General features: G+C 37.5%; 1 protein-coding gene across 1 annotated transcript; it reads left to right on the forward strand.

Annotated features, from left to right (window-relative positions):
• Positions 1 to 2,198: 2,198 nt before the first annotated feature.
• Positions 2,199 to 27,179, forward strand: lamb4 (laminin, beta 4). Its single transcript, XM_066667874.1, has 35 exons — positions 2,199 to 2,321; positions 5,440 to 5,497; positions 5,913 to 6,070; positions 7,827 to 7,962; positions 8,853 to 8,926; positions 9,031 to 9,219; positions 9,309 to 9,372; positions 9,767 to 9,981; positions 11,836 to 11,956; positions 12,509 to 12,700; positions 12,809 to 12,964; positions 13,878 to 13,987; positions 14,083 to 14,162; positions 14,255 to 14,411; positions 15,300 to 15,518; positions 15,593 to 15,778; positions 15,908 to 16,017; positions 16,164 to 16,284; positions 16,414 to 16,591; positions 17,140 to 17,283; positions 17,503 to 17,734; positions 18,735 to 18,892; positions 19,235 to 19,459; positions 19,948 to 20,159; positions 20,571 to 20,667; positions 21,346 to 21,709; positions 22,034 to 22,194; positions 22,285 to 22,484; positions 23,437 to 23,622; positions 23,825 to 23,969; positions 24,683 to 24,890; positions 24,982 to 25,117; positions 25,218 to 25,388; positions 25,716 to 25,869; positions 26,136 to 27,179. The coding sequence occupies exons 2-35, from the start codon at positions 5,443 to 5,445 to the stop codon at positions 26,273 to 26,275; spliced, it is 5,454 nt and encodes a 1,817-aa protein (XP_066523971.1). The 5' UTR covers positions 2,199 to 2,321; positions 5,440 to 5,442; the 3' UTR covers positions 26,276 to 27,179.
• The last annotated feature ends 653 nt before the right edge of the window (positions 27,180 to 27,832 follow it).

Below are 27,832 nucleotides of genomic sequence, written 5' to 3' on the forward strand. Positions count from 1 at the left end.
TGTTGTTTTTTAAAAATAAAAGTCCCAGTTTGAGTATACTTACGCCTATATCGCCATTATTGGTGGTCCCTCTGACATTCAGCTGCATTACTCAGTGACTTGTAACGGAAGTACGGCCCCTGTAGTAAGTACTGCTAAGTATTTCCGCAGCCATTTCACTAGATCCCCACCAACTCAGGGAACTCGGGGAATTTTTTATTTTTTTTATTTTTTTTTTGGATGACACCATGAATAATTTATGAAAGGTTTTTTTTTTGCCATAGCAAGTTCCTCACATACGAGGTCATGTGTACGGACATATTCTCCTTTCTGGCTGCTCGGCTGCTCGTAGTGGGAACGCTAGAGATTTTTCAAACGTTTTGCATAATTCATGACTTCAGTGACTCAGACGTCTTTACAGTGGTTGTGAACAAGGGGTCATTTTTAGTGTTTTTGTCCTGCATTTAACATACCATTATGGAAAAGGATTATTTTTTCATTGATTTAATATCTAAACTATTGACATCTGTAATCGTTTCATGTAAAAGCTTTCTGTGAGGGGAATTTCATAGACATAAAATATCTGGCTCTGGTCACTACTACTTTGAAACTTAGAGATGGTTTTCCAGGAAGAAATATTTCATATAAAAACACCTGGAATTTCTTTATTCTTTTCTACTGCACTAATGCTAGTGATACACTCTTACAGTTGTGATGATGGCATTAATCAGAATTAATGTTTTACAATATCTCCCCCAGGTGGATGAAGACTGCATTAGTCCATGGTTATTTCCTGAAGGATTTGCCTCTGTAAAGCTGGAAATGAAAGCATAGTTTCATAATTGGCCTTATTTTTTAATTGTAGGTTAAACCAGTGCAGTCTTGCTAACTGTCAGTGAAATTAAGCTACTAGTTGAGTCACTTTGAGAAAATGTCTTAATCAGATACATAGCATCAGCACTGGATTTATTGACATACTTTATCCTTTGGTAAAAGAAAGCAAGTGACACTAAACTCACACCGATTTCTTTATAGTGTATTTTAACACATTAGCCATGTTTGTGGTATGCCCATATGAGGTGGTGTTAACTGGCTGTTAACATATGAATTTTTATTTCAAAGTTTCAAAGTGGTCAGTTTAAGTTTAAAATGAGTCATCTTAAAAATAAAATGATCCAGACAGGTTCTTTGCTCAGTGTCATATTAGAACCACTCAACGTTCTCTAAAGAACCTTGCTGCAGTTGACTTTTAGAGAACCGTTTTTTGGAAATGGGATATGTGAGTTATTTGTGAAGTTGGAAGAACACACAATGGGTCTAGGACAAATCCTAACTTTGTAAAGAACTTTGACTAGATGGATACTTTATTAAGGTAATACCTGAACAGTACTGTCATGGCTCTGATAATGGCTCTGAATCAGGCAACAGGCTGCCCATTGCAAATACATTTTATTTTGGTTTCCTCATTCTAACCACTCTGATAAGCACAAACTGACTTCTCCCTCTGCAAAATACTGGAGGTGAGTTTATGGGAGACATAAAACAATTCAAGGGCAGATAAAACCAAAGAGAGAAAACAGACATAAACACAAATAACAGAACAAAACAACCAGAACAACAATAAATAACAAACCCCAATACAACAGAAAAACAACCTAAATAACTAAGAATCAGGGAAGCTGTGTCACTTCCACTGTGCAATCTTTATTTTGGTTCCTACTTCTCTCTATCGCTCTCATTCACTTGCTCACTCACTCCCTTACTCACATTCTCTCTCACACACACACACACCATGACATAGCATATACCACTTGTTAATACAGAATGTGATTAAGCAGGAATTGAAGAGTATAAATAGATGAATAAATAAACTGATGACTAAATCTGATGAATGATGAAGCTACACTGTTTTACATTTTCCTGCTTGTTAACTAATACTAGTGCATAGAAGAGAGTGGTGGGGGCAGGGCTTGTGAATCTTCCCTCAATGTCTTACCTCTCCATCCTTTCTCTCATACTGTGCTGCATACTCTCCAGCACGACAATCATAAATCAGCTCTGTATGCAACATAATCCTTTTTACCACAGAGCCCTGCGGCTCCTCTCCCTCCTCTCTTTCTCACACACTCACGCTCACCTACTCTTGGGTGTTCAGGTGTGTCTTTACATGCTTCACCTTTCACAGTTGTTACTGCATGATCCACTGCTGCCCGCTACACCTACACACTGGGGAGAGAGACTTTGCTAGGCAGTGCAATACTTCTAAAACTTCAACTTTTTTTTTCTGCATGGAAAACTACACTCCAACCTTGAACAGGAACATCATCTGCTTTATTTAGAATGTAAGTGACATGATGAAACTTTCACTCTTTGGCTACAACAGAATCTCACCTAACGCTTATAACTTCCACTGCACACTGTATATCAGACAGTTACGCTGATATGTAATACTGCAAACATTGAAGTGAACCAAGCTTTATTCTGTGTTTTGTACTCATTCTGTGTGCAGTTGAGAATCAACAGCATATAACATGATGTACCTCGTGAATGTTTTGGGTTTTTTTTTCAACATTTTTGTCATTTGACGAACTTTAAACGTTTAAGTATTCCTGTCACCATGTTATGGAGCATTTCATGTGTAATTATATCCCATTACTCCTATGTACAGCATACAGGTTCTTGGTTGTGACATTTTGGGCTTCAAAATGCATCACACTTCCTTTATTGGGGACTGTTTGGAGCTACAGTGCAGCACTTACAACCTCTTCTTCCATAGCCATGCCTTTGAAATGCTTGTAGACTGTGGGTTTGCATTATTTTGTTGAACAAATACATGAGCATCCTTGGAAAAGATGTCATGTTGAGGCAAGGGTATATTGTTGAATTAGTTTTAGCATTAATGTTAATGTTACATTTGACGCAATCACATAGCATGACAAAATTTTGCTTTTGGATTTTTTTCCTTTGAACAATTCCCTTCTTTTTGTTTTTATTCCATAAGACAGCATGCATTTCACCCCAAAAAGAACTGTAATATTAATTTGTATGACCACAATACATATTTCCACTGTGCAACTGTCCATTACAGATGCTTCAACTGTTAACATAAGGTTTCCTTTGGCACAGTAAAGTTTTAACTGGCATTTGTGTACGAAACTGCTTACTGAAATGCCTGACAAGGATTTGCCAAAGTAATCCTCAGCCTTTGTGGTTACATTGATTATAGATGACTGATGGTGATGCAGTGCAGTCTGGGGAATAGAGACCACAGATAATCAGCTTAGGCTTGCACTCTTGTTTGTTAGGTAATAAAATTCCTCCAGGTTCTTCCAAACTCTCACAGCAGCTGCTTCCATTGATTGTGGTACTGTATATGTATTTATATGTTCTTCATAGCAATAATAACTACACAGTCTGTCTTCTAAACTTGCACTGTGGCCCTGTAAATACAAGAAATGTGCTTAGGCCCTGGAGGATCAGTGTTTCTCCACTGTTACAGTGAAGTTCTTCTTAACCTTCTTAGTAGACTGCTCCAATTTCAGGCTCTGTGAAGATCCTGTAAAGTGATAAATATCTGTTTGTGTTGTAATGATTATATTTATTTTTTAGATTAATGAGTTAGGAATTAGTTTTTGCGGAATGAGGAATGAGGTTTAGCAGAGCATGACTCAAGAGGAAGATTTTTGCATGATTGTAGAATGTAAGTTGTTAGGTCATGGAAATCTGCTTTCTGTAGTGTGAGAGTACGAGGTTGTGTAGTCAAGGTTTTGGGGATTCAGAGGGTGTATATTTCTTGGACTGGCAATCCAAGGCCATAACAACAGCACTTGAAAAGTTATACAGACCATGTTTCACTTAATTTGTTATTCATAATTAGGTACCACTTTCACTTGGTGATTACATGAACAGTGAACAGTTTCTGTTAAAGCATTTTATAACGCAGTTAAAAATTATTCGTTATTATCACCAATAAGCTTAGAACAGACTAGTACTTGTACAGAATGTATCTAGCTGACCAGAGTGTTTTAATTTTTAAAAATAAATGTAAAAAAGTGAAAAGTAAAATCAACACATTTTTAGCATTTGTGAAAAAAGGAAAAAATGCAAAAGCCTCATATTGACATGAGAGTCTGAATCATGATTAGAATTGAATACATAACTGAAGATCTGGACAATTTATGGCACTCTCTTTGTTCTAAATTTTTCACTTCTCACTATTCCCTACATTATACATTACTCACTATGTAGTGCACAATATTATAGAGTTTATTTATGAATTTAGGAGGGTAGTGTAGGGTAACAATTTTGGACTATTTTGGTGATGTCAGAAATGTACTTAGAATTAATACAAATAGATCAATTATTATCTTCCACATTTTACATGTCAAAGCTTTCTTTAGTTTTAAATGTCTATTTAAATGCCTGTCCTATATTCTGTTATCATATAGTTGGTTACAAAGTATATTAGGGCAATTCCATGATGATTTGTTCGTTTCTCAATGGCTGTAAGCCTAAACTTGAAGCATGTTTTACTGGAGAAAATAATATCAGATTACCCATCTTCTTTCAGAACTGTAGTAATGGCCAGTGTGAGGTGGGACTTGCATTGAATTTGTGAATGGCAAAGAGGTCATGAATGTGCACACAATTTAGTCTTAGTCCTTTTCTGTTTTGTTGTTGTTGTTGTTGTTGTTGTTGTTGTTTTATAGGTTCTACACATGCAGGTTGTATCGGTTCTTGGGAATACATTTGCAGGAGATGATTTTTAACCTGCCTGTCACATTTTATAATGATGCAAATATGTGATATCCAGCAGAATAAAAGATTTTTCCAGTCTTTGAGTTTCTCCACTCTCGGGTCTTGCAGACAGTGTGGAAATGTCTAAACAGTATCGATCTGTTTTCAGATTCTTCAGCACGTGCAAAGCAGAGCTGTCTAAGCAGTGCATCATTTTTTTCAGTCGAAGGCTGCTGCTTGTTTCCTGCAGAACCCGCAGGCTTGCACGCTTTGGATGACTTGACTTGGATGGCTTGAGGCCACTGTCTTTCTGGAGACATTCCTCTTGGTTTAACAAAAAGCATAAAGCTTTGGTGTAGACCTGGAGAAATGCAGATAATAACCAAGAAAAATGTAACCTCATATCTCAGAAATAATCAAAGAAAAGGGGAATACTGTTATTAAATATTAAATATAGGAAGAAGCAAATGATTGTTCAAAATAAATACGGATAAATAATATTGGTCATTAAATGGTCAAACAAAGGACCACAGACAAAATCATATTAAAAAAAAACCTTTTGATATACCAAGAACATAGTCAAGCCAAGTCCTGTGTACAGACTGTGTACAGATGCATCAAATTTGTCTGTGAAAGCAGCATATGGATAGAGGAGTATGTGAAAACAGAGTGCAAGCAATATATTTTCTCAGTTCATCTTTTCTTTACCATTCCTCCCCTCAGCCCATGTTTTTCAGAGCAGCAATGGCCCGAGAGGAGATATCTGCACTCCTGCTCCTCTGTGAGTGTACTTCTATTTGTTCTGACTTTGCTAGAAGCTGACAGAGAAATTATCTCTGAATGCCTCATAAGCACAAACATGTGATCACTTGCCGAACTCAGATGGTTATTTTTTATCTTCTTGCTAGCACTTGCCCTCTTCTGAATTTGAGAATTGTTTTTAGTTGTAACGATGTGTAAATTGAGAGGATCAGATTTTAGTTTTATTGACAAAGGAACTGTGCTCTCTGTGCTTTTCCTGAAAGAGCAATACGTATATTTATACCATTAAAAATGAGTAATCAATATTTTTAAAAAGTGATCCTTTTTAATTTATAGCTCCTTCCGGTACAGTACAACTCACAAGAGAGATGAAGAACCATATTGCTTTGCAGTCCCTGAATGAACTAGATGTATCTATTCATCCTCTTTGGCAGTTTTGCTGGTTCCTGTTCATCTTCAGCAGAGCTGTGAAGGGGGCTCGTGTCACCCCAGTCTAGGAGATCTTATGGTGGGCCGTGCTGCCCAGCTCTCCGCCTCATCTACCTGTGGTCTAAATGGACCACAGAATTACTGCATCCTGGGATACTTGGAGGTCAGTTTGCAACACTCTGGATCTATCTGGCCTTTGTGCATTACATTTTACACACACACACACAGTTTGTGTTGCAATTTGGACAAAAGATGAAATCACAACATTGTGAAAATATTGTAAAGGTTAATAATAAATTCATTTCATTGATTGTCTGTAACCACAGTTCAGGGTCACGGTGGGTCCAGAGCCTACCCAGAATCACTGGGCACAAGGTGGAAATACTAGTCCTTCGGAGGATGACATACACTCACACATTCATTCACACACTCACACTTGACAATCCACCTACCATAGTGTGTTTTTGGACCATGGGAGGAAACTAGAGCAGGAACACACCAAACTCCTCACAGACAGTCACCCGGAGCAGGACTTGAACCCTCAACCTCGAGGTCCCTGGAGCTGTGTGACTGCGACACTTACCTGCTGCACCACCGTGCCGCTCTATCTGGCACATTCTGAAAGTTAAATGTATATGCCTTTATAAATCTATTTATTTAAAATAACAAAAATGCAAAATGCAAGGAATATATGATTTACGTGCTTTAATCCAAAAGTGTCCAGAATTTCCACATGGATTAAATATATAAAATTAAAACAATTATAGCCAAAAGTAAAATGAAACACAAAATGTAATTGGTGTAAAATTATGTTCACATTTGTAAGAAATTGAATGCATGTATTCCTTTCTAAAATTCAGTGCAGTTTCTTTTTTTTTTTTCAATAAATACAAACTGGCTTTGAAGCACAAGGAATGTAACGTTCACCAAAATGCTTTATGGGTTAAAGTACAGACAATGGACTGATTACTCAGAGGATATATTGCAGTGCTGCCTTCTACAATTATACATTTAAACTACTTAGAAAAGTATTTTTTTCCACTCTTTGACAGATTCCTAAGTTATTGCCCCATGCCTTTATTGTTGTGCCTTGAGGCGAGGCACAGCATGCTATGCTGCTTTGGGGATTTTGGCTACATGGTGCCCCTTTTCCCTGCAGTGAGTCCAGGCCTTTTGCTTTTGACATAAGCCAGTGCTTTATAAAAAAAAAAAAACACAAAGCCCACTGTGACCTAACCTTTCCAGAATAAAATCCCATCACGAAGCTGGCACTTGTCAGCAGAGCAGTCTGGATAGATAAAAGAGACAGAGGAAGCTATTTTGGCTCAGTGCAGACTGATAGCACTCTGGCACTATGGCTAGCCCCGTGGATGCATACAGCAGACATGTTCTGATCTGCCAGTGTTATAGGTCCTTACTCCTCCTCTCCCTAAAGACTAATTTACGCCTGTTTCAATCCTCACCCCTGGTCCTCTTCACCTCTCACAGGTGATACACGTGGAATGTTAGGTGTGTCTCCCTGGACTTATTTTGTGTTTGCTCTATTTTTGTTGGCCTGGAGTGTCAAAAGCAGTTTGCTCCAATAACAACCAGTGACAGATATAGGATGCCAAATGGAGTGTGCATTCCTCTGTGTTAATATAGCAGCTATTTTAATGGGATTAGTTTGGAATTGAACAGGTCTTGTCCTCACATGTCTACTCATGAAATGATGTGTATCTCTGAGTGTTTGTATCTGTATCACAGTGCCCCATATTTTCCATGTTAGTTCATGCTGCATTCAAGATAGGCTTCCCGCTTCTTTTTAATATTATGTCAGTTTATTTTGGAGAAAGAAACATGTGTTCATCTTTATATTATCAGTGATAGATAAACATTAATATAAAAGCTATTAAAATGTATGTTTACATTTTCTACAGAATGAACAGAAATGCTTCAGCTGTGACTCAAGGAGACCTTACAACCACTACAACAACCGCTACAGCCACCAAATAGAGAATGCCATCACCACTTTTGAACCTGAACGCAAGATGAGATGGTGGCAGTCTGAGAATGGTGAGTCTTATGTTAATATAGCTGATACCAAAGACTGGTATCACTGCTATTTTTACTGAATGATGTAAAATGTAAGAAGATTTAGAACACGAACGGAACAAAGTAATCAACTCATTGTTCATAATAATGTCGTGACAAATAGTTTGTTCCTTGAAATTTTTGTATTCATTTCACTTGCCACGGCATAACATACTAATAAATAACATTTAGTAATGTGACAAATGACGACAAACATTTTGAACAATAGCATAATTATCTTAACTTATGAAATGTATGTATTTCTTTGTTCCATATTAAAGTTTAAAATATTAATGAAAAGTATAGAAGACATTAATCAAAAAGGTATTGAATTCCCCATAGAACTGCAGAAGCATGTCAGTATTTATTATCATAGGTATTTCAGAGATTTCATCTAGCCTTAGAATGATTTTGGTCTAAAATGTAAAGGCTAAAAATCAAACATTAATGGTGTGATTAGCAACAAAGCAACCCAGGCTAAACCAGCAAAGCAGAATTAATTTATACACTACAAGAAATAGATACATGTAAAATTTTAACATGTAAATAAATATTTTCCACACAAATTTATTTAAATTAAACAAAAGTATATAATATGTACTTAAAGACAAAAGACATTTTTTATGTTTTTGTGGTTTAACAACTTCAACAGAAGTTCTTGGTTCTATATTGATTCTATATTGATATAAGTCATTTCAAAAAGGTACCTTGAAGAAACCTAACTTTTTTTTTTAATGATATGTCAAACTAAGTAAGACTGACTTGTTTCTACCTCCTCTGGATAACCAACTACATAAGTACAGATTTAGGTTAATGATTAAACAATGGTTAATCTACTGACTTAAAACATGAAATTCTCTCTCAAACTTCAGGTGTGCAGCGAGTCAGCATTCAACTGGACCTCGAGACTGTATTTCAGTTTAGCCATTTAGTCCTGACCTTCAAGGTACATTCAGTTTTTTAAAAAGGAGTCATTTTACAGTCAGTCTTCAACATTATGATCTTTCACTTGAGACTAACTCCACAATATTCTGGACTGTTGCTGGGCAGAGTTTCAGACCAGCTGCAATGCTGGTGGAGAGGTCTAAAGATTTTGGGCGCACTTGGAAGGTGTTTCGATACTTCGCTGCCGACTGTGCTAATGACTTCCCCGGGGTTTCTCGAGGCCAGGCGGAGAGTATCGATGACCTCATCTGCGACAGCCGCTACTCTGGACCTGAACCCTCAACTGATGGAGAAGTAAAACCTCAAAAACTTCAGCCTCTGACTCTCATCAAAATTTAGCTCATATGTGATTGCATGGTTTGAATACTGTGGATTTCTTGCAGGTGGTGCTAAAAGCACTGGACCCCAACTTTAACATTGATGATCCATATGATCCCACCATTCAAGGTTTGCTTTTCAACTTAACTTTTATTGAAGACTTAAAAATGGTCAAAAGGCTCTTTTTAAAGTTTTCTTGGTGCTCCAGGGCATACTCTAGCATAGATTAAATATTGATACTGTACATTTCCAACTTGCATGAGCTGAAGTCTTCTCATATGCAGAATCCGGAGCACACTAATGGGCACATGGTGAACTAAAGCATAATGTACTGATCTAGTGTTTGTGTTTTAAAGAGATGAGCAGTAGCTAATTTAAATCTTTGTTATAATTTGAGGCAATTGAATGCATTTGTAATTTACTAATAATAGCATTTGTGGAATGTACACAAATTATGGTGGATGTGCAGTTTACAAATGTATCCAGAAAGAATGTAAGATATGTGGGTTCCCTCTGCTGTTAGAGCTCATCACCATGACTAACTTGCGGGTGAACTTCACTCGACTCTTCACTCTGGGTGATAACTTGCTGGGTCGGAGAAGGAGGCATCCTGAGGATAAATACTACTATGCTCTCTATGAGATGGTGGTCAGAGGGAGCTGCTTCTGTTATGGCCATGCCAGTCAGTGTATGCCTATGTATAGCAGTCGTGGAGATGTCTACAGTGAGCCTGGCATGGTAAGGGTGACCAAATTTTTTTTTCCCATGACTGTGAATGTGTGGATATTTGGTTATCTCAGCTGCATCAGAATGTTTAGTACATAAGGTATATGTTATATTTAAAATCCCTGCTTAACAAAATCCCATATAAACTCACATTTTCATCACAATAACAGTTATGAGTTTTTTCAAAGAGGGCAAATTTCCTAATGATTTAAACTGGCATAGTTTGGAAGCGGGTTTTCACCATATAAAATATAAAACATATTTTCATTAATATGTAAGTTGCTATCTCAGTATTTCAAGAGGCTATTGTTACAGGAAGGGTGGGTGGATCCAAGAGCAGAGCTCTAGGTTTATTTATTTTTTGCAGGTAACTAGTGAATGTGAACTAATATATAACACAGCATGCAGCGTAGCGAATGTGCTTGTGTACATTCGGTGTTAATGTATCTGAATCTGGATTCGAATCAGTAACTCAGGGAGCTACACTTTAATACTGCTATACATGAGGAGTGCCAAAGCACATGGAAAACCAACTCAAAAGGCAGTGAGAAAAAAAGCAGGAACGGCAAACAAAGGAGAAGCCAAAAATGGTGCGCTCAAACAAAGGGAAATACTGATAACTAAACCAACACAAAATAATCCTCAGCCACTGGGCTGGAAACACACTTAACACTAAAAAGTGTTTTTTTCTCTCTTTCTTTTGTTTGTGTTAATAAATAAACTTAAATCATAAGAAGCTGAACTCTTCTTTCAACACCAATTATCTTAGTCTATAATTACTTTCCTTTGTTTCAACTTTACTTTCTTTTTCTCTCTTTTCTTTCCGTTCTCCTTTTGCCCCTCTACAAAGGAGCAGCACCGAGTAAGGTTTGTGTGAGCCTTTTATACAGGACCCTGCAGGTGTGCCTGATTAGCACTAATTAGTGCTAAGGCTTCTGGGAACTGGAGTTCTAAGAGCTGCTCCCAGCTACTCCCTCACTGCGCCGCCCCGGCCCCCTGCTGGTGGCCGGCGGTATGGCTTGACCTCTTACAGCTATAAGATGAGATGGTCGTATCTCATTATTTTGAGATATTAAGTCAATATATTGAGATAGTATGTCAATGTTTTGAGATACTATCTTATTTTTTAAAGATACTAAGTCAATCAGGATATATTTCACATAGTAAAGGTTTTATTGGTGTAATGAAGAATATAATTTCTCTGTAATGGACAATATCACTAAGTCCCTTTACATTTTAGTCTCTTTAAATTTCAGTCACTTTAAACTACACTTAAATGTATTCTATTATTCTTTCTAAGATTAATCGACTTGGTACAGTAAGAGTGCCTACACCCCACTGTCTCTGTATATGAGTATATAACTGAATATTGAGTGTGTATTTAGTGTTGATTGAATATATTGCTGGTTATTTGGTTTGGAATATTTAGGATGTGCTATATCAAAATAATGAGATAATCTTACAATATATTGACTTAGTCTTTCAAAATATTGTAAAGAACATTACATATTAATGGATAAAATGGTGGCTTTTTGGTGAGACTGTCTTTTACGCATTTATCGCCACCCACTCCTCTGCCACTTGCCGTCAGCTCCAAAGCCCCACCCTGCGAGTTAATAGAGTGGGTTTTTAAAGTTTATGTAAGATGTGGAAACCCTGGTTGTCTGAATATGTCAGTTTGAGACTGGCTTCGGAACACTTTGAAATATTCAGTATTCCCACAATTTGCCACACCAGTCGACGGTACATGGGAATATTTACAAAAATAAAAAGGAGCCTTTTGTTGGCAACAATATATATATATATATATTTATGTATTTTCTTTTCTATTTGAACATAAAGAGTAAAACGGGTGTCTCATGACAGGTTCATGGGCGCTGTGTGTGTCAACACAACACCGCTGGGGACAACTGTGAGAAATGCCAAGACTTTTACAATGACGCCCCCTGGAGGCCGGCAGGACACTCTGACCCACATGTCTGCAAAAGTAAACTCGGTTCTAAACACAGTAACGTCTAGAGCACTCCGGATAATCACACATTTATAATAGTAATAATGATCTAAGTACGTATTTATGTATGTATCTATGTATGTATGTATTCATTCATTCATTATGTTTTCCTCCAACAGTCCAGACACACATGAATGGATATGAGAAATCATACACTGCTGTGAGTGTGTTAGTGACTGGGTATGTGTGTAATGCCCTGTGATGGACTGGTGCCCATGTCAATGATGTGTTTCTGCCTAGCACACCCTGCTGAACCCATCATGACCATATAAATGACATAAAGAATGAATGAATGTGTTACTATGATCTAGACTTGAGAAGATGAAAGGATGAATATCCATTACAAGTCTTTAAACAAGCGCTCCAGTTTATATAAACTTTTGATATTAATTTATTATGAGATCATTCAATTAATAGATAAACCTCAGACTACAGAAGATTTGTAAAATGCTTTACAGAACTATATTTAGAAATGAAATATGACATTATGAATGTGTGTATAATACCTAGGTTTTTCATTTTTTACAGAGTGTAACTGCAATGGTCACTCAGAGAAGTGTCACTTTGACTTGGAGCGTTACATGGCCACCGGACAGGTCAGTGGTGGTGTGTGTGATGACTGCAGAAACAACAGGGTTGGTGCACAGTGTGAGCAGTGTCAGCCACGCTTCTACAGAGACCCCCAGAGACCCTCTGTAGAAGACCCTGCAGCCTGTATACGTGAGTGTGTTTAGAAAATGTCTCATTGTAGAGGTTTTACAGGCCTAAAACAGACTTACCCAAGGTTTTGTTTACACATGACCCTGCTGTATTTGCCTTGGTCTGCAGCTTGCTCCTGTGATCCAGCGGGGTCTGTGGATTGTGGGCTGTGTGATCCAGTGACTGGGCACTGTGTGTGCAAGCAGAACGTAGAGGGTGAACGCTGTGATCGGTGCAAGTTAGGCTTCTATGGTCTCAGCCATGAAGAAAACAGTGGCTGCCAGAGTAAGAGAGATTTTGCTGTTTTGTCCAAGGCACAATACCAAAGAAATATGGGAGTTGGTTACTGCGTGTAATAAGTCATCCTTAGACATATAATTAAAGGAGAACTCTAGCCATTTTCATTCTAGTCTTTATATGGCACATCTACAGTACATGATTGATTATCACAGACAATAATTTCTCCATACATAGAAAAGAAAGGGGAAAAACTGTTGACTAGAGATACACAACATTGGATGTCAATGGGTAGGTGTCTGGCCATGGGCTTCCATAATAAATCTGGATGTATCTAGTGCAGATATAAATTCAAAAACACGTTCAACAGTCTATGATATAAGTGCATTGATTTTCTTTTCAAATTATAAAGGAAAGCAACTACAAAAACTTATGGCCAGAACAAATCGATTCAGAGTCTTAAAAACACGTCCAAGTAATTAAAAACTTGACCTAATTAATTAACTACATACTATACTACCAAAAATCAATCAGTTTACCTTGCAAAAGGTGTCTGCCATTAATATCAGTGCTATAAACACATATTTTAATATTGCCAACAGACTTTGCGGATAACTTAGTTAATAATAATTTAGAGATGCTTTAAGTTCTTCATTAAACTTCAGTACATGACTGGAATATCCCATGTTTGTTACACTGGTCCAGTTCAGCTAAACATTGCTTTAAGTTTCAGAGGCTATACTACTAAGATTTTCCCTCCAATACTCAATCCAGTATATTCTGCTGACATAGTCCAGGCACTGATGTTTTTACTGTTAACCTTAAGCGTTTCCATATGATTGAACACTTTTCACATTTTTAAGTGTGTGTTGCAGAGAAAGTACAGTTTGGGACTTACAAGACCTTTTTCTGCAGTTTGTTTGTGGATAATGCTTTTCTTTGGTCTCATGAAACTGTCCAGGATGCCAGTGTAATTTTTTGGGAACCAAACCCAGCTCTCCATGTGACCAAACCACAGGCCAGTGCATCTGTGAAAACTTCGCCCTTGGACCAGAGTGTGATCAGTGTTTAGTAAGTTTAACAAATCCATTGTTGTGACTTAAGCCCTTCCATAAAAACATCATATTACACTTGATTTCATTTCAATTTTATGTATATTTTTTTAGCCTGGCTACTGGGGCTTAGGAAACACAGTATATGGATGCTTACCTTGTGACTGTGATATAGGAGGAGCTTTCAGTATTGAGTAAGCTAGCAATTTACTAATAGACTGCTTCTTATATTACACTTGTCATTTGAAAACTGCAGTGTCATGTTTATGTATGGAAATATGTTCAGGTGCTCCTCTGTAAATGGTCAGTGTCAATGCAGAGCTAATATGATTGGACTCAGCTGTTCTGAGCCTGCGCCTGGATACTTCCTGGCTCCTCTGGACTTCTATTTGTATGAGGCTGAAAATGCAGCTCCTCTGGACACTAAGTGTTCCTCTTACCTGGTGAGTGACCATGATGGAAGATGACAGTGCTTCTGTGTTTGTGAATGCCTTCTTTTCTCAAATGTCATTAAAGCTACCAACTGTGAAATATAAGTTTAATAGTAAAGTTCTTGCAGAGAAAATAAACATTTGTAAACACTCTTTATAATTATTGAATAAGCCACTTTAAATTGCAGATGTTCAGTTGTGCCACCCCAGGACTGTATGATTTTCATAATATGTATGAAACAGTTTAAAAGATCACTTTGTTAATTGCCAAACCATGGAAAGAAGGATTGTAATATCCTCCAGCACTGGGTTGTGGAGCAGTGGTAGTGTGTTCCTTAGAAATTTCTGACAGTCAAAGCAGCACGAACACCAGGGGCCTAGGTGGAGCTTTATGCCACGGTATTTTAATCAATCACTTTCATCCCTAACTGTTTGTTGGTAACCAATTATGGTCTTTCTGCCTCAAAGGCCGCGCAGCTCCAGAATGTGCTTCCTGTCGACGTAATTTTACAAAAGCAGGCTTTACTTATTCATTCATTCATTGTCTGTAACCGCTTATTCAGTTCACTGTTGCGGTGGGTCCGGAGACTAGCCGAAATTATTGGGCGCAAGACAGGAACACACCCTGGAGGGGGTGCCTGTACTTCACAAGGCGATACACACACTCACTCACATCTACAGACTCTTTGAGTCACCAATCCACCCACCAACGTGGACATGCAAGCGGAGGAAAGACACAGGGAGAATACACCAAATTCCTCACACACAGTAACCCCAAGTGGGACTTGAACCCACAACTTCCAGGTCCCTGGAGCTGCACAACTGCGACACTACCTGCTGCGCTGCCCGGCTTTACTTCTATATAAATAAAATGCTTGTGTGTGATTATATGTTTTCCAGGTGAAACCCACTGCTCTTCCTGCTCCACTAGAACTCACCACAACCAAGCCTCCTCCACATTTTTACTGTACCCCAGGACCCCCAACTACAGAACCTCCCACTCTGCCTAGATGTGATGAGTACTTCAGAAGCAGAGGTTATGACTTCACATTTAGTGATGGGAAATTTGTAGTAGTGACTCGTGAGAGACGACGAGCTCGGAAAAGAAGGCAAGACCAGGTATAATTAGAATTTTATATCATTTCTAGTCTGTTTTATAGACAGCAAACTGAATGCAACATTTCTTTTCCCAGAGAAGTATTTCCCTGCAGCCAGGATCATCTCATCAGATTATATTACGACCTCATTCTCCAGATGCTCCTGTGTTGTGGACTGGACTGGGATTTGTGAGAGTTCAAGATGGAGCTGGGCTCAGATTTATTGTCACCAATATCCCATTAAACCTTAACTACCACATAGTTATTCGCTATGAGCCAGAGGTTTGTATTCGATTTACCTCAACACATAAATGTCAATGGTGAACCTATAAATATTTATGCAAGAAAATCAAATAATGAAAATATATTTATTACAATAATTGTAACATGACCTTTGCTTTATGTGTGTAGTCCACAGATGACTGGAGAGCTACTGCAAAAGTCGTACCTTTAGGACCATATGACGAAAACTGTCCAAATGATCCTTCAGAGAAAACTGTTGTACTTTCCAGCACTCGTAGGTGAGAAAGTGTGCCTCTGAAGTCATAGAACAGTTCATATTTTAATTACAGAAAAATGATCAGAACTTCATCCCCTACTGTGTTTTTACATTGGCACCCTGATACTTTTTTTGTAATGATTATTTGTTGATATCTGCCTCATGTAGGGCAGCCACTTTTGATCCTTCGGTGTGTCTCAGTACTGGTGTGCGGTATTATGTGGACATCACTTTTGAGAAGCGGTCCAATCCTGACCCTTACTGCCGATCACACATTCGGATTGACTCTGTAAGCTTTTTCAGATTCCCACCTCCAGTGACCATTATTTTAATAAATGATAAGAAACAGACATTTAAATTTAATGTGCCAGGGAACATTAAACATTTTTTTATTCTTCTGAAAATGATCATGTTTCAGATGGGACTCATTCCAAAGATAGAGTCTCTTCCAAGTTTCTGCTCTGGGGACGCCCTGGCTCAGTACCAGCAGTATCAGTGTGTGGAGCTGGTTTCACAGGCAGGAGAACACACTTTGCCCGAGGTGTGTGAGCAACTGGTTGGCAGCATGTCGGCTTTTATTCATAACGGTGCCATTCGTGAGTACCCTTTATTCTCCTTGATATCTTCAACTCTTGCTACTACAAGTCATATGAATTTTGAATAACATATTAATTAGTTATATAACTCCTATTAACGTTTAAGAATATAAATGAAATGAAAAGTGTCTGTAGACTGATATTAAATACTAAAATACCAAAATATTCATAAAATAGCCACTGAACAACATTAGAAATATATACTTATAAATAAAAAGGTTCATAACTATATTTTGAATGTACTGAAATGCATAATGATGTCAGTCATAAGAAATGAGACAGGTGGACAACTGAGTCAGGTCCAAGCTGTTTTTTCTGCTCTGATATAGTAACAATGCCTAAGCAACTGGTTATTATCTCAATAGTTTAATCAGAGGTGTTTAAAGAAAACACATCCTCCAGGACCAAATTTTCCCACTAATTTGTTAAGGTGTCTCTGTATTAAAGGAGAATATACACTTTGATAATTGCAAAATAAAATGAGCAAAAGCCTAATGAAGTCTGATGGTGAATTACCTACACTTTTCTTTCTGTGCGTTTTTCTTCAGCTTGCAGATGTAATCCTTTAGGGTCTTTTAGCTCATCCTGCAGTAAATTTGGTGGCCAATGTGACTGTAAACCCAGTGTGATTGGACGCTGCTGTGACACTTGTGCCCCAATGACTTATGGCTTTGGGCCAAATGGCTGCTCACGTAAGTGTTAAACACAGCTATTATAACACAGAGAAACTCTCAGGAGAAGAAAGGAAACGTTTAAATGTATAAATGATTAATGGCTCTACTGAGACACTCCATGATGGAGGATTAAATTAAGACTTTCAATTTTAAAGCTGTGTAAATCAACCTTGATGTTCTTAAAGGTGCCATTTATATGTCTCATCAGTGACTGTTAATCCCTTTTATCCATCCCAGCATGTAACTGTGAGCCTTCTGGCTCCAGAGCAGAGATGTGTGACTCTAGAACTGGACAATGCCCCTGCCATAATGAGATTACAGGCCAGCGCTGTGACCGGTGTCTGCCTGGATACTATGGTTTTCCCAACTGCAAACGCTGTCAGTGTAATGGACTTTCCGACCTCTGTGATTCTGTCACTGGAGTGTGTCTAAACTGTAAAGAGCATTCAACTGGGCCCCACTGTGAAAGGTACGAGTGAGATGTGGTTATAAAAGGGAATTTCACCAAAATTTCAAAGAGTTGAAATTTCCATAATTTCAAATAACTGAATTTGCATAATTCAGTAATTAAGATGTAATATTATTAAGAGTTGTCATATGGGAAAAGGTTAATTACAGAGAAATAAATGGACTCTAATTTAATATTTGTGATTTCAAGCAGTGATCCAGATGTCCATATGCATGTGAAACTGGCACAGATAAATGTGCATTTCATGCCCCAACATTTTACTAATCTTTTGACCAATAATATAATTAGTTTTGAGTTGTTTCACCATGGAAGGTCTGGCGTCCCCTCCAGGGTGTATTCCCGCCTTGCGCCCGATGATTCCAGGTAGGCTCTGGACCCTCCGCGACCCTAAATTGGATAAGCGATTACAGATAATGGATGGATGGATGGATGTTTCATCATGTGTTTTTTCAGCATTAACAATATTCTGTTGTCCCCGTCCTAACTTTTTAAACGTGTTCCTGACAACAATTAAAAATGAGCATATTTTTAAAAATAATTTCACGTTTTGCATAACTTCCCAAGTTCTTATTAAAGCAGTTGTATTTTGCTTTGGATAAACTTTTGCCTTACAAAACCTCTCCAGCATAGATTTATATAAAAATATGTTTCAGGCTGTCTCAGGACTTTTCTCAGGCAATATGGTTTTAACTAGTTGTGTAATTCCTTTATGTAATGTAGTTCTTAAAGACATCAATTGCTTTAGATTTTTGGATTCTTATCACCACCACTGTGAACAATTCACTGTGAACCAAAAAGCATTTCGCCTAAGACCACTTGGAATGACTGAATGTAGATGAATGTAGATTTCCTCTTTCATTAAATTATAGATCAAATGTGGTCCCTAACTTTCAGCTGATTCAAATAGTACCATAAACATGCATCTTCAGATCTATGGTAGTTATCTAATTTTTAAATGCAATTTGTTTTGTGGTAATTAGTGTTCTCTGTTGTACTGCAGGTGTGTGGAGGGTTACTTTGGTGACCCTGTCTCTAGAGAGACCTGCCTGCCATGTCAGTGTCCTGACGTGAAAGGCAGTGGACGTTTCTTTGCCCGTACCTGCAGCAAAGATCCAAATGCTTTAGTCCCAATCTGTGAATGTGAGACTGGACATCAAGGTATGCTTTTTCACCTCAGCTCTCTCAGTGTTTTAAATGTGTAATGAGTCATTTTTCTACATTTAATTTATATTTGAAATCTGAAGCTTTTGAATGAACCATTTAATGTGACATGGAGCAGGACTCCCAAATGGGGGCAGCCAAACGTATAGGATTAGTAAATAAATCTCTGATAGATTTTGGTTACTAGGTGTCAGTATATATGGCTGTTTGATAACATAAAGATGTATCATCTGAGAAAATGACTGATGGGTTATTTAATGATGCTGCATCACTATTAACTAACAGGCATTGAAGAAGTAGAGGAATGAAGACAATTCATTTCCAATCATCTTTTCACAGGCATACGCTGTGAGGCATGCACTCCTGGTTACTATGGTAACCTAATATTGCCAGGAGAAAGATGTAAGGAATGTCCCTGCAATAATAATATTGACCCTCGAGATGGGGAGGCGTGTGATGCTGTGACTGGCGAGTGTCTCCGCTGCTTACACAACACTCATGGGCCCTATTGTCAGACCTGTAGACCTGGTTACTATGGCAACGCTCTGCATCAGGACTGCCGAGGTACAGAGCATGGATGAACTATAGAACAGACCATTACAGTTAATGACTACTTCTACCCACTGTGGCTAACCATTAAAAATATATTATTTGGTTATTCAGTGTAGGTCTTATTTAATATTATTCAGCAGAAACTAATTACTAATCCTGTGATATAATGAATGATTAAAGGGAAGGATATTACAGTTTTTAGATTTTTCCCACAGGGCTGTGTAGTTTGATATTATGTTTTCTGACATGTGGACCATTGGAAAAGTGTAGAAACTTTAAACTTAGATACGCACATTTAAAAACTGTAGACACACACACAGCTGTGTTTATCAAGTTGTGTTATATGTTTTAGACAAATATTATGTTTTTTTAACCCTTTAACAGCTCATTAAAACATAAGTTTAATACTAATTACTGAATCATTCGTAGTATTTACTAAGACTTTAGCAGAGGGTTGAATGATGTTACCAGACTCTGTATTTGTTTTCTCATGTTCATAGAGTGTTCTTGTGATCAGCTGGGGACAGAGCTGGTGAGATGTCCTCCGGGTGGGTCATGTATATGTAATGCAGTGACCGGGCAGTGTCCGTGTCGTGCGGGTGTAGAGGGAGTGCGGTGTGATCAGTGTAAGGATGGACACTGGAACTTGCAATCAGGCTGTCAGCCCTGTGCTTGTAACTCTCAACACTCTCTCAGCAACCTGTGTGACAAGGTGACTCTCTTTTTCCAGCTGCTCAAAGCTAAACTGTATTGTCAATAAATTGTCTAGACATATAGGGCCCCAAAAGTGTAAGACCACTAACAAAAGTATTTTGCATACTTTCTTAAATGTAATACAATATATTTTTAATATAATATGCAATATAACAATTTGCAAGTACAATTTTTTAAGCATTTAATTAATATCAGAGTTTTTCACTATTTGGTTTCTTAATACCCTGTTTTAATAATGGTATTCACTCAAGCTGCATGAACTTAAAGACTATGTAAAAGTTTTTGATGAGTCCCCACATAAATTCAGAAATACAAAAGAAGAACAAAGGTCTTAACATTGTAAAATATCTAAATTTGTGATGTCGGAACAAATGAATGTAAATTGCTGTGTTTGTATTCTCATATAAAGATCACAGGCCAGTGTCCATGTGAACGGGAATATGGTGGCAAACAGTGCAACAAATGTGCAGAGAATCACTTTGGAAACCCAGACATCCAGTGCATATGTATGTGGCTTTACAGTACAGAACATTATTCTTTGGCATTTAAATGTGAAGTCACTGCGAACTATTGATTTACAAGGTCATACAATGGGTTCTTTGGAGAGTTGCTGTAGATGGACATTTCAATTAATGCATTGTCAAGAGCCATTTATATGGGTTTGCCTCTGACAAGAAATATTTGCTTCTAAGCCAAGAAATAATTATGAATGTTTCATTCTAGGATCCTCTAAACCTTTCTAAAATATATTTCCTCTTTACCCTTCAAATCTTGTGCTTGTTTTCCACGGTGTATGTTTAGTAGTAAACTGAACAGTATTTGTATAGAATATATAATATAGAATAATGTGAAAAAAGTTCACAAACAATGTATTCATTGTTACAGTTTAGTGACAAATTCGGACTCATTCAGTGTGAAACCAGTGCTGTGTTGACAGTCCAATTTCCAAGGTCTAAAGAACTGATTATAAAAAGTCTGTGCAAATCAGACTGCTCAACATACATGATTAAGAGGGAAGTTGAATAGACTAGTGAGCACTAAATATCAGACATATTACTTAATTCAACCCTGTTTAATCTTCTGTAACACATTCAAACCAAGCTAAAATGTAGTGTCCAAAGGTAAAAAGGAAAACATACCAACTTATCATGTAAATGGCTATTTTTCCTTCCTTTGTCCTAAAGCCTGTGACTGCAACATGGAGGGCACTATCCACCCAGGCTGTGACCCTTACACTGGTGAGTGTTTATGCCGGGCAGGTGTCAGTGGTATTTTCTGTGATGAGTGTGCGCCAGGGCATGACCCAGTCTTCCCTGCCTGTGAGCCCTGCCACACCTGTTTCCTGCTGTGGGAAAAAAATATTACTGACATCACACAGACTACTTCAGTGATGCTGTCATTGATCCCTCATCCTGGGACCACCCCCAATGAGAAGCACCTTCAGAAACGCATGCAGGAATTGAATGACAAGCTGAAGAACTTGGTCAACATGCTGGGGCTTGATCAGAATGAGCTGGACAACATAGAAAAGCTCCTGAATCAAATCAGGTGCATATTAAAACAATACTCAGATATTTAAGATATGTGTAAATGGAAGTCTAAATTCAATATCTAGAATAAATTATGGAACTAAAAATCAAAATAATTATTCATTCATTTAAAAGATACTTTAAATCTATAATACTTTATTTTAAAATTGAATGGATTTGTAGTGTATAATGTTTATCTCATGTATTAATACATTATACATTATAGAATATGTATGGATTAAATATTAGCATTTTTATTAATAAAATAAATGTTATAATATTGCAAGAAAATCCAAATATGTATATATATTTGGAATGTAATGCTTCCTCCCTTGTGTTTCAGAAACTTAGCAGAAACCATTGATCCAAACATAATCATTGTAGACCCGTCTCCACTGCTCAACACTGACATTGATAACATTCAATATGAGTTCAAGAGGCTGGTGAAGGACTTGGAGAGGAAACTGAAAGAAGGCCCAAAACTAGATCTAAAAGCACTGAATGGTGAGTCTTCAGATTTGAAATCTCAAAAGTTATTAGTAATGAGGATACACATTCAGCACTGTTAAATAATGTGTGGTAACTGTGTTTCAGACACACTAGAGAAGATCCGAAAGCTTCACTCTGACTTCATGAAAGACGAAGAGCGGGTGAAGCAGGCTGAAGGCGTCTTGGATTCCTCCAGACAAATTCGGCAGGACACTAAGAAGGAACTGGCCAAATGCGAAAAGAGGCCCTTGGACGTATTGAACAAGAAGGTCCAAGCACTCAGTGTGGCTCAACTCAATGAAGAGGTCAGATAAAACAACTATGACGAATTTATAGTTATTAAATTATTTTATATTTATTGAGTCTAAAATCTCAAAAATTGTATGATGAGTCAAATGTAAAGAAAATGAATTATGTATAATATGACATTACATTTGTAACTAAAATTAAAAACCAAAATATAAAAGAATGAACCTTAATTAACTTTAATTAACTTGAGTTATCATCAGTGATAATTATCATAGACACCTTTAAGTTTTAAAAATTGGAACATCAGGGCGGCATGGTGGTGCAGCAGGTAGTGTCACAGTCACACAGCTCCAGGGATCTGGAGGTTGTGGGTTCAAGTCCTGCTCCAGGTGACTGTCTGTGAGGAGTGTGGTGTGTTCTCCCTGTGTCTGCGTGGGTTTCCTCCAGGTGCTCCGGTTTCCTCCCACAGTCCAAAAAGACACGGCGGTGGATTGGCGACTCAAAGTGTCCATAGGTGTGAGTGAATGTGTGAGAGTGTGTGTCGCCCTGTGAAGGACTGGTACCCCCTCCAGGGTGTGTTCCTGCCTTGCACCTAATGATTCCGGGTAGGCTCTGGACCCACTGCAACCCTGAATCAGATAACTCATTCAGACAATGAGTTAATGAATGTTGGAACATCTCTTTGAATATTTGGTGGCATTCAGTCACAAGAGCATTAATGAAATGCTCCTAAAGCTATTGGTTGGTTTTGTGTCACTCCTGTGGAATTTATGTTTGTCTGTGCTGATTATATCAGCCATATATAGACAACTGAACATCTACAAATTGTACAGCTCACAGTAATTTAAATTAATTACCATGATGAAATGCATGATGACAAAAAAGAAAGACTGATATTAACAAATGTTCATGATGTTTTTTATACATTTCCAATATTCTATGTCATGGACACATGGAGGAAGCCAGCATGTGTCTGACATGTCTTTTAAATCTTTCATTCTCCCACAGATCTGTGGAGCACCAGGTGATGTGGAGTGTGAAAAGGCAAAGTGTGGTGGTGCTTTGTGTGGGACGTGTGGTGGGCCTTCGTGTACCGGAAGTGTTCCTGTCAGTGAGAAGGCTTTAGACACAGCAAAGAAAACTGAGAAAGGCATATTGGACCTGCTCCAGAACCTCTCAGATGCAGAAGTGAAGGCAGGTTAACCTCGTTGCACTTATGTATTACATAATCATTGCAAAAATACTGTATCTGTATATTTTTTAATTATACTTTCTCATGTATTGTTTTCTGACCTTGGTAAGGTCCCTTGCTGCCAGCCATGGTAATTGTATCTCTGCAGTTCTACTGTGTAATTCTAAGTTACTGCAAATGTCTTAAATTGATTTCTGTTCTTAGATGAAAGAAGTGAAAAATATGAGTGAAAGCATCAAAGACAAAGCACAGGACATGATGAAGAAAATCACCATCAGTAAGAACACATTTGAGAAGGACAAGAATGTCACAAAAAAACTCATCATTCGTGTTAGAGAATACTTGACAGGTAACATTTTCTTTTTTCTTCTAGCCTTGTTCTCTCTATTTAAAGGTGCTGTATACAGTTCTGAAGGATGACTGTTGATATTTGAAATCAAGAACAAAAAAAAACACAAGAAAACTCACTTTAGTGCTCCTTCAAAAACTCTGATCCCTAAAATTCATGCATGTGCATTGCCAAGGTAGCGACACTGAGCTACCACTGTTTTTCCACTGTTTTGGATGGGCTGGAATATTGTTGTGTTTTTTTGCTGAGCCACACAGATAATTTTTCTCCGTTTACAGAGCCAGTGCTGAGTATGAACACCAAACAAAAGACTGGAGAATCAGTGAACCATGACAAAATATTTGCTGAATTTTGAAAAAAAAAAAAGTGTATTTGATTGAAATAGATACAGTGCACTTTATGTAAAGTTGTGTGCTAATATTCTGGCTCTCCTGGACATGCTGCATTTTTTCCTTGATTTTTCTTGAAGTAAAGCGCATCCTCAGTAGACCACTACATATATTATATGCAATTACTGCTTATATATTCTGAATATAACAGATGAGGTAAACCACAAAATATGGCATGTACAAAATGAATGTCACTTTTAATGTTATATGTAATATAGTTTCTCTTGGTCTAATCTTGCACATTAAATTTTAAGAAGTAATTATGATTATTAATTTATTTAGTACTAAATGTCTGAAAACTTCACTATACTCCTTGTGCCCCAGCGGATTCAATGGAACCAGAAGACATCAACATGCTGGCCTCTGCTGTGTTGGCCATACAGCTGCCCAACTCACCAGATGAGATTAAGAAGATGATCCAGGATATCCAGATCCTCCTGGCCAATTTCACACACTTTAAAGAGGACCTGAAGCCATTCCAAGACCAAGCTGAATTAGCTAAAGAACTAAAACAAAAGGCTGATGAAATCTTGTGAGTTGATCATTATACTGATTTAATGTCCAAAAAGATTAAAAGATGTTGCAAATGCATATAAATGAATGAATAAACTTTTGAAAACCAGGAACAAAACTAAGCAGATAGATGTCACTGAGATCCAGAAGAACCTAAATGACGCTGCTCAGCTACAAGACAAAATCAAGCAGGACTTAAGCAAGGCTGAAGACAACAACAATGTTACAAAACAAAAACTTGACCAGGTTATTTCTATGCCCAAATTTTTCATGGAAAGCAAATTAACTGAAAATGTATTTTTGTTACAATGAATCATTCTTCTTTATTCCATTTCTTGTCCAACAGAGTGCAGACAAACTAAAGAATACTGAAGATAATTTAAGCACAACTGAGACAAATCAGCTGTTGGATGAAATTGAGGCCCTGAAGAATAAAACTGCCATGAATCAGGCTCAGGCTGCACAGGCAAAAGCTGCTGCTGATGCAGCATTAGCTGATGCCACAGACGCTAGCAAGGTCAGTTGCTCTAGTTGGATGTTGTTTCCTTTTAAACTGGTTTACAGCAAGCATGGGAAAATCCTGAGGGGGGCACAATCCTACACAGTGGGGTATTCTCTCAGCTGTGAGTGACCTACAAGACCTAGCAGTTAATTAGTGAGTGGGATCAAGTGAGTGAATAAGGAAAAGGTCGAACTATGCAGGAATCTGTTTCCCAGGACTTGACATCCCAATTGATTTTTCAAGAAGTTGGCTAATATATAGTTACTAAATTCAGAGAGAATAAGGATAACCGTTGTATGCATCTGATGTTATGATTTCATGTTATTGTTGTCATATTTTCAGGACCTTATGGATGCAATGGAACAGTTTAAAAATCTGACAGAGAAAAACCAAACCCAGGGTGCTAACGATGCTGCTAATGAGCGCTTGAACAACATAAAGTTGGAAGCAGAAAATCTGGCAAAAGACATTGAAGATAAACTCAGTCAAATTGAAGGTACATTGGCAGTAACATGAGTAAAGAACCAGCATAAGCATAATATGCTATACCAATAAGAGTTCTAGGGCTAAACTATTGGCTGACATCTGTAAAAAAAAGATCATCTGCCAAATGCCATAATTGTGAATAATATGTTTATTTTATTTTCAAACTATTGTACGGTACTTGTAGCGATCCTTGAGGCTTGATTTTGGACGTTCAGCAATTTAATTCAATTTTAGATCTGTCAACATGTAAATGTCTCTTTTCTCCATTGATTTCAGACTTGGAGAAAAGGATTCAAGATGCAGCCCTAAATAAAGAGAAGAAAATGAAAGAGCTGGAGGACTTTCGTAAGCAGGTGGAGAATTTGCAGAGAAACATTTCTGAAAAAGTGGAGAAATATGTACAGTGCAGCACTTAAGCCCACATTACCATCCCTGGCAGTGCCATGTATCTCTGCTGAAGTGTCACTCTAAATCAGAGGTATGACAAAGGCTGCTGTTGGAATGAAATTTGTCCTTACATCTTGGATTGACCAAAATTGTGAAAAATCTTGTAAGTGGATTATATTTTGGTAATATAAATATGTAATAATAGACTTTTTTTAAATGTTAATTTTAAATTTGTTAAAAACAATGTAATGTTTAATAATGATCTGAGTGACATTTTGAGATGCTTCATTCCTGACTGAAATTGTGCACTGCTGTTAAACAATGCACTTTCAGTGCCGTCTGAACAGAACTTTGCTTATCTGATCAGCAGAGATATTCACTTCAAACATAAAAGGTTGCTCTATATAAGTTCCTAAAACAGAATTAAGGATTCAAGAGCTATTATTCCATCTGTATCATGTTGTAGTTTGGCATGATTGCATAGGGTTTTATTTGGACCTGTCTTCATTTCTTCACCTGCATTTTATGCCACTCTGCAACTTTTGCATCATTCAGAACATCATGAAGGAGAAATGTTTGTCTTTACAGCTGTGCACTGTTATTCCCTGTGGACAATTGTAGCCAGCTAGGCTGGGGATGTAATAAGATTAAACAGCAGTCAGGTCTGAACTGGAGGCATGCTGTTGTAGGAATGTGTCCAGTTGTCTCTGGCCAAAGCTGGAGGGCCTCTACATCACTGTCTTTTGTGCTGGGGGTGTTAACAAGCAAGCAATGGCCACTCCTGGTACTATGGATTTGCAGCAACAACAAGAAAATTATATTATTTCAATTTCCTCATTCTTGTTGACTTTGACTCTTTTTAGGTAAATTTCTTTTGTCTTAAATATTATATACTGTTTTATATAAGTCCCCTGCTTATGGAGCAAATACATTTGAAAAGCATGTCATGTTTACTGCACCAGAAATTCTAATTTGCCTTTCATGTCATGAATGAAATATAGCTTATACACAAAAATCTCACTTCAGAGTATTGCAATTTTATTAGATGCCTGTGTTTGGGTGTAGAGTTTTAGAAACTGTGAAAAACCATTCAGGAAAAGTTGGGTTTCTGGTAAACGTTTTTCAAAAAATATCAAAAAGTATCTCTCTCAAACTGAAATTTTAAAAAGTATCTCTGTATTTACTTCACGACCCACAGCAAAGATGCCTTAACACCAAAGCAAACACCCAATTTAAAGCTTTTACGATTTTTGGTGACAATGACTGTATAACAATAGTGCCATATGTACCTTATGTGGGCAATAATGTTCCTTGTAGCCTGTCACAGTCACACGCTTTGGGACTTACTGTAAAGAAAAAGTCATATGTTTGTAGATTGCATGCTCATACAGCAATTCAAGAATTTTATTTCTAAATGCCTTTCCATCCTGATATATTTTGTCTCATAGGTCATAGGTTCATATATATATATATATATATATATATATATATATATATATATATATATATATATATATATGTGTGTGTGTGTGTGTTGTTCTGTAGTAGCATACTTGAAGAGCACATTCATTTCTAGGTTAGATGGA

This window comes from Hoplias malabaricus, chromosome 4, assembly GCF_029633855.1.
Source record: "Hoplias malabaricus isolate fHopMal1 chromosome 4, fHopMal1.hap1, whole genome shotgun sequence".
NCBI classification, from domain to species: Eukaryota; Metazoa; Chordata; class Actinopteri; order Characiformes; family Erythrinidae; genus Hoplias; species Hoplias malabaricus.